The following is a 7,834-nucleotide window of genomic DNA, read 5'->3' on the forward strand; positions in this document are numbered from 1 at the left end:
AAAAAAAAAAAAAAAAGTGACCAAACACAGCATAAAATGGTATTCAATTGACTATTACTGATTCTTCGCATTTAATAAACCCCTTTAACATCAGAGGAACTCTTTGCTTGGAAAACAGATCCTAAGTTCCTAGACACTACATTTAATTAGGAAATTAGTGTACTGTGACCAGTCAAACTACAACCAAACATTTTTGTGTTTGAATTTTAACTCTCCCTTAAGCTAAATGCAATTTTCCGAAGAACACTACCAAAATAAGAAGCTGAATTCTGCTCAGAGAAGTGACTTCCAAAAAACATACATTTTTGCTAAACAGATATGCCATTGCCACAGTGAAAGTAGTGTAAGATCCATTTTACTCCAAACCATCCATTGGATGTGTCAAACATAAGTCTGTTGTTAGCATTACAGAATGAGAGAAAACGGATGGAACTTGACTACACTACTGATGAAGTTTCACTACAGTGCCATGATCAACTCTTAATCAGTAAGAAGCTGATAATAAGACCAGACAGATACATGCACCAGAGTATACTCTGACCTGTGAACTCTTGAATATTAGTAATTCTGATTCTCAAAAATGAATTAAATTGAAATGGGTTTTAGTCATACAGAATAATATGGAATGCTAAAATACAATTTTAAAGCCACTTAACAGCAAAATTGCATGTTGAATATGCAACATTCAGAGTAATAAGAACAAATATGTTGGTAAATAAGCTTTTAGCAGAAGGCATCTTCTATATCCCTTCAGGATCTCTATCCTTTTAGGTCTTTGCAAATATATGTGGTTCCCAATTATTTTTGCAGAGAGAAGCAACTTGGAAAACACTATTCACTATTCAGAATACAACAAGAACCTTGGCTTTGTAAATCTGCCTAATTTCTCATGTGCATATGGGAAGACAAACCAAAGCCTGCTTATAAATCTCAGCAACTACAAAGAATTTTATCTAGAATGCCAAAGATTTATCTTCCACAGTCTTTAATCCCTATGGACACTGAAAAGAAAAAAAAAAAAAAAAAAAATCTATCTCCAGCTTGTTTCTAAGCAGTGTTTATAATATTGTCTGATTAACCTGGGCAAGATCTGTGTCTTGGTTTTCAAAGAGGCTCATTATGTTGATGTAACTATAAGTTCAGAAGCTATGAAAGTGAAAATACAGATTGCTTTGAGCTTGTAGCTACTTGTATTTCTTTGCTAGTCCAACTCATGTTATTTTCATCCTAGTTCTTAACACCTCTGATTGTCCTCAGCTTTTCTGAGCTGTGATATTAAAATAAATTTCAATTTCAGGATGGACAGTGTGTAGACAGGAAGAAAGTGATTAATACTGTCCCCAGATGCAGCTAGCCTGACTTGTCCCCTCTCCAGTTAGTACATAAACAGAAGTGGTTGCTCGAGGTGTGATAAATGGACTTTTGGTCCATTTATCCAGTGTTCAGAGACTTCTTTTAGTGACTTATCTTACAAATAAATACACTGAGAATGAGCTTACACAGACCATCCTAAAATAATAGCAACCTCATGCTGTTTGGGCAACTTAGCAAATGACTAACTGAATGAAACCTTCTCTAAAAGGAAACAGGAAACTGCTGCTTCAGCCAACTAGTCCAGGAACTTTGAAGAAGTCTTCCATGTGTAACCAGATAACATAATTAAAATCAGGTTTTCTTGTGCCTAAAACTAAGATCTACATGTAGATAATGCTATAAGAAAGTCCTGAGAGATCCACAGCTAGAAGCACTGCTGTGAACCAGATGTGTCACAAACTTGTTTACCAGATTACAGGAAAGAAAAAAAAAGAAGTTTCTTACCCAGAGGCTGAAGGCCTCACCTGATTTCAACATTTGCTTTATTCTCAAAGATTACAGTGATTGGAAAAATAAATGTTTGGTTAAATAGACTACTTACTCTTTTGCCTGGTTCTCCTTGCTCACCTTTTTCACCCTTTATGCCACCGGGAAGACCCTGGACATACAAACATAATCTTAAATTGAGCACATAAGCCTGAGCTGAATTAATTTACAGTTTTTGAAGAGATGCAACGAAAAAGAACTAGAATAGGTCTACTCACAGGAGGGCCTTGTGGCCCCGGAAGTCCTGGTGGGCCTGGATCACCTGGAATACCCTGTCAAACATGGGCAAAAGAAAAAGAGGATTAAAGCCTCCATTACTCCATAGTGTCTCCATTTTTTGTATATATATAAAAATATACACATATTTATACATACATACATACATATATGCACATATTTTTGCTATCATTTAGAATTCCAAGGACTGTTAACAGTAAGGAGCCACATCAATCCTTCACTTGTGCAGATCTTCAAGTGAAACTTCAATTTTTATTAAATGTTCATCCTGTTTATTTAGATGATTCGCTCCACTAGGACACTACTGACACCTGTGGGTACTGTAGCTGTTGTTCTGGTGGTCTACAGCTGCTTTATAATAAAGGAAGGATGGAAGGAAGGATGAAAGAAGGACATAAGACAAACGATGGAAGACAAAGACAGAAAGAAAGAAAAGAGGGGAACAAATGCAAAATCCTGCTGAAATTACAGGAAGAACAGTCGTTGTTGCTTGTAACTACTGAAATTGTGAGGCCACTAGGATCAATACTGAAAATTGTCACAGGATCTCCACATGAAAAATTGAGGGTTTCTATTTTGTTTTGTTACACCTTTATAACAATAATCTAGACAAAACACCACAGGCTATTGAATCCACAAAAGCTTTGCATTTTTACATTGTTGTCGTCGTTCTCCCCTTCCTGATGGACTCCCAGACTTTTAAAAAGCCCATCTTTACAGTTTATCATCACCAGAGATCACAGGACCTTGTGTATACTTCACAAAAAAATACATGTAATGTAGAATTTTTTTTACTGATTTTGTTCTATCAAGTATAACCTGTATTAAAACATAAACAAATCTTTAAACTTCAAAATTATCGTGAGCGTTGGTCAAAGATAAATGCTTTATAAGGCAAGTAGCTAGAATGCTTTGATTTTGTACATTCATATATCTGTACTTCAGCAGAATTAGTCCTTCAGATATCCCTGATGACAGAGACAAATAGCTCAGGATCCTAATAAAAATCAGCTGAATATTTATTTCAACTACAGTGCAGTTAAATAAATAAATAAATAAATAAAAAATTAAAAATGAGACAAAACCAGACTAAAATCTTTTAGGATGACTGCACATTGAAAATGTGCCTCAGTGGATACCTTAGTGGTGTCTAATGTTCTTCGGAAATGAAGAGTAACAAATGATTTTAATCAAGATGTAGGGCAGTAGAACTGTCCTGCACTGACAAAATACTGCTGCCTACCAAAGCTTTCTTCTGCTGCCTACCAAAGCTTTCTTCTGCTGCATTCCTCAAGACGAAAAGGTGAAAAGCAAGAAATTGACCCAAAAAGAGATAGAAGAAACTAACAGTTCAAAATTACGTAGTAGCTCTATCACCACAGTGATATTTTCAAAACAATCATAGCATAGAAACAACCATTCACCACTCTTGCCTCAAAGTATCTGTCTTCAACCTTCTACTACTTGTACTATTCAGGGTGGTTTTTGAGCACACCATAGAAATTTCAAAGAAAAAAATTGAAATTTGGGCACCTATAACAACACTGGTGATGCTCAGCTTGTCTGTAATTTGAACCCAGAATCAAACAGCACTAAGAAATGATCCCCAGTGAAATAGAAAGGAAAAAAACCATAACCTCAAAAATGACAACTCTCTAATGGCTTTCTGGCATTTGCAGTGGGAAAGAACCCATATAAATCAAACCAAGAGTTCAAGCTTACAGCCACAGTATGGCTTGATATTACTTTTGAGAGTCCAGAAACAGGAAAAGCATTTATTCATACCACAAGTAAGAAAGATCTTGAGGCCTGACTAAGGGGAAAAAAAAAAGAAAGAAAAAAAAAAAAAGAAAAATAATTTAAGCTAAAACTTTTAAAAGACTTCTTCAGGATGGATGACTAAAGCTGGTTAATTAATGGGAATCATAATCCCTAAAATTTTAACAATCTCAGTCTGGGTGTTCCAAGGGAACAGCTCAACTGCTTTTACCATTACTATAAGTTTTCTTTGAGACAGCTTCTTCCGTAGGATAGTTACTTTATTAAGAGAAGCAACTGAACTAATGTGACTAGCATGCTTTCTATTAAAGGAAAACTACTCAGGCCCAAAACATTCTGTGCTTTAAGAAAAATAACAGAAGCTCTATACAGTCAGTAGAATGTGTGCATATATGAGCCAAACCAGTACAGTGATCACATATTGATTATAGATGGATATAGTTTCCATTTACCTGATCTCCTTTCTGAAACTCAATGTCATTTGGTCTCTTCTGTTCTCCAATTTGTCCTGGTGGCCCTGGAGGTCCTTGAAGACCTTGTTCACCCTAACATGCAAGAAGATGGCAGTTTGATACAGGTAGTAAATCCCAAAATGGCAAGGATAGGTATTTTGAAAGTGAAAAGCAAACATCATCATTATCATCACCTACTCACTTTTTCACCTTTAGGTCCTTGGAAATTCAAGCCCATATTACCCTGCAAAAAGTAAATCTTGTCAGCCCTTAGAATTCACAAATGAACAGCAAGAAAAACAAAACAACTCCAACCACCACCAGCGAAAGATGGAAAATACCTTAGGTCCTGGTAGCCCTGGTGGACCAGGAGGTCCCTAATAAAAAATAAAAACAAAAGTTACTCTTCCAAGCACTTTGCATGTCCTCTTGTGAAAAAATGAATTGTTTAGAACTAAACTTCATAGATGCATAAGAAATGAGTTCTTTCTTTAAGCGAGATGTTCGTTAAAGGCTTAAAAATAGTCTAAATAAGCTAAATCTTGACTCTTCGGTTTAACACCAATACAGTCTGCAGAAAGATTCAGGCTAATTTAAAGTAAAAAGAGCTCTGTGAACAGACTGAATGTTTCAAAGACATCATATTGAAATGTGCACAATAGCAGGTCTAGGGTCAACCGAGTGCATGGTTGCTACTGTCTTCATATCAACTTACAACTAAAGTAATCTCTGCATTTTGCCAACTTGCCTCTGAGGACATGGAAACAAAGAAACTGCCTTCTTCAACATTTTGTGGGTAACAGGCTAAGAAACTTACTGTCAAACCTGGAGGCCCTGGAGGACCAACTGGACCTGGTATTCCTATGGGACCAGGTGGACCCTGTTGAAAAAATGGAGGAAGCTATCAGAGAGACAGTATTTATGGAAAAAGACCACAATGGGACAACTGTGAGACCTCCAAGGTAAGAACAAAACAAAACAAAAAACCTAACAACAAAAAGCAACAAACCAAAATAAACACCAAATGCACAGCTGGCGTCCTATAGGTGTCAACTCAAAGGAGCTGACTTCTAACTTACCAGTTTGTTCTAGATGAAAGGCCTAAAGGAGTGTAAACTGTGCCAAGACCGTTTTGCTCACTACATCAATACATCTCTTTGGCTTGGATAAAGGAATGCTTTTTTGTTTGTTTTGAACTACTTTTGTTGCTTCTTTCTCTTGAATGCACTGAGAGAACAACAAAACACTTTGTATTTGATTCCTCCCATCCAAAACAGACAATAGGAAAGAACAGATCAGAGAAACAGAAATGCTAACAGGCTCAATCTGGTCAGAATAGTCTGAGGTTTGCCTTTCTGTACCAGGAAATGGGAGTCTTTGGCTTCTGTCCAGCACAGACCAATTGACTCATTTTCTGCTCCCCTTGTTCTTCCCACTAAAGTAATGAATGGTTCAGAGGGGAAGCACAGGGCCTGAAGTCACTAGATGTTTTCACAGAAGACTGCTGGGGGAACAGAAACACTGCTCAGGAGATGCAACACGAGGAGAACAACTGAGACATTACCCTCTCTTCCCCCAGTGAAAATAACAGCTGCAGCCCAGAAGTGCAGATTATTACTCACCTCATCTCAGACTAAGAAAGGAAAGGGAGCTCCAGAATTAATACAGAGAATATCTGGGAAGTGGCAACAGGAAGGGGAAATAGTGAAGCAAGTCAATAACTGTGAGTACTACTGTCTGCTGGACAGTTTTCCTGAGCAGGGGACTTCTCTGTCCTCTGTGGGCCACCCTAATAAGAGCGATGTGGAAGCACTTTTGAAGCCTTCCTCACAGCGTAAACTAGAGGTACAGTAAATACGAGCCTTGCCCTTTCATGTACACATAGGGATTCCATAGCACCAAATGTTCCAACTGTGCTGTAACTGAAGTACTCTTCCTTTTACATCTTTGGTAAAACATAGTCTAGCACCCCTTTTTCAACTTACAGGTATCCCTGGAAGACCTGGAAATCCTTGGTCACCCTTATGTCCTGGCAGCAAGGATGTAATTATTTCACCTGCTTCGCCCTAGAAGAAAACCAGCTGGCTTTTAATTATTAGCAACAAATCTTATTATTCAACAAATCTTTATCACCATTATCACCATTCTGACTCCAAAGGATGAGGAAAAAAAAAAAGACTCTTAAAACTATGAGAGAATCAGAGTTGTGCTACACTCCAGCTTAAAATTTAAGCACTAGATTCTCCAAGAAATACTTCTTTTAATGAGATGCATCATTGCATATTTAGAGAATTCTTTAAATGGCTAAACTACCAACTGCTAAGGGTTCTCTTTTTGTGTGTACAAATATATTAGCATTGATCTAAATTCCAAAAGACCATAGGGGATTGAAATATAAATGTTTCACAAAAGAGACATTCAAGCTCCACGTACAGAAAACTTTTATGACACGATGGAAAAAAGGCTTTCAGCTTTTTCCAGTGTCCAACTTCATGAGACTAATGTTGTGTATGCTACTGTAATAGTCACACTTCATGACCTACAGTAAAGTATTTATTACTGATTTCAACTCACATCTTTGTTTTCCATGTAAATGTTGTGATCAGCTAGCATTGTAATATCTGCACAATGACTGGGATGGAAGGGGCTGAGAAAAGCAGTTTAGTTCAGTAGTCATCATTTCCCAGTACCAATGTGTTACGCTGCCCTCTCAGGAGTTTAATGGAATAACTCTGTGTGTGGGGTCAAGCTTCGTTTTAAATAGATGTGAACCAAAACTAATGTTTTGACTCATGCTCAAATAGGCCATGAATGCAGTAACAAAATAACCCCAAACAAACAACAACAACATAACTCCCCCCTCCAAACTGAAAAGGAATCCTCAAAGGTCCAAAATCAGATCATGAGACTATTTACACTAGGGAAAAAAAATCATTTACATAAGCAATCTAAACAGTAGGGAAGGACAGTTCCAAAAGGAATGTAAAATGTTGCACTATTCCCTTTACTGGATACCTGAGTCACTACTGCTTAACCTCTAGTTGCGTTTCTGAGTGCTCACACAGACCACTGGAGCATTTAGATGTTCGTAGACCTTCTATTAACTTGGTGCCTCTCAAAACAGGTGCTGTCCCTCACACTCCCAAGAGAATGAGTTTCAGAAAACAGTTTGCAGTCAAGCTAATGCAGAATTTCTAGTTAGTTGCACTGGAATGACCTAGAAGCAATACATTTTTTTGCAGAATTTCACTCCAGATTCCAATGTATATGGTCTTGTAATGAAAGCAAGCAGCTTACTTTTGCCAGATCACACTGCAACTCATGTCTGGTTAGTACTTAGATGTAAGAGTAAAGAACACTTACCTTCATACCTGGCAGACCAGGGGGTCCCTTTTTTAAAAGAAACAAAAAAGGAAGAAAGATCAACAGAAATAAGTTCTCGGTATGTTATTTGCAAACCACAGACCAGATCTACTGCATGAGAGAAGCATTAAAGAGAGAAGGAA

The 7,834-nt window shown here is 37.4% G+C and overlaps 1 protein-coding gene across 1 annotated transcript in view; it reads right to left on the reverse strand.

The window, feature by feature from the left end:
• COL4A5 (collagen type IV alpha 5 chain) overlaps nucleotides 1–7,834 on the reverse strand; it is a 73,509-nt gene that overhangs the window by 30,455 nt on the left and 35,220 nt on the right. Inside the window, exons 9-16 of the mRNA XM_031554735.1 lie at nucleotides 7,692–7,718; nucleotides 6,314–6,394; nucleotides 5,146–5,208; nucleotides 4,670–4,705; nucleotides 4,531–4,572; nucleotides 4,329–4,421; nucleotides 2,079–2,132; nucleotides 1,916–1,972 (exon numbers count right to left, since the gene is read on the reverse strand). Coding sequence (XP_031410595.1) covers nucleotides 1,916–1,972; nucleotides 2,079–2,132; nucleotides 4,329–4,421; nucleotides 4,531–4,572; nucleotides 4,670–4,705; nucleotides 5,146–5,208; nucleotides 6,314–6,394; nucleotides 7,692–7,718 — 453 coding nt within the window. The remainder of the gene's footprint in view (nucleotides 1–1,915; nucleotides 1,973–2,078; nucleotides 2,133–4,328; nucleotides 4,422–4,530; nucleotides 4,573–4,669; nucleotides 4,706–5,145; nucleotides 5,209–6,313; nucleotides 6,395–7,691; nucleotides 7,719–7,834) is intronic.

Source organism: Meleagris gallopavo, chromosome 9, assembly GCF_000146605.3.
Source record: "Meleagris gallopavo isolate NT-WF06-2002-E0010 breed Aviagen turkey brand Nicholas breeding stock chromosome 9, Turkey_5.1, whole genome shotgun sequence".
Taxonomy (NCBI): Eukaryota; Metazoa; Chordata; class Aves; order Galliformes; family Phasianidae; genus Meleagris; species Meleagris gallopavo.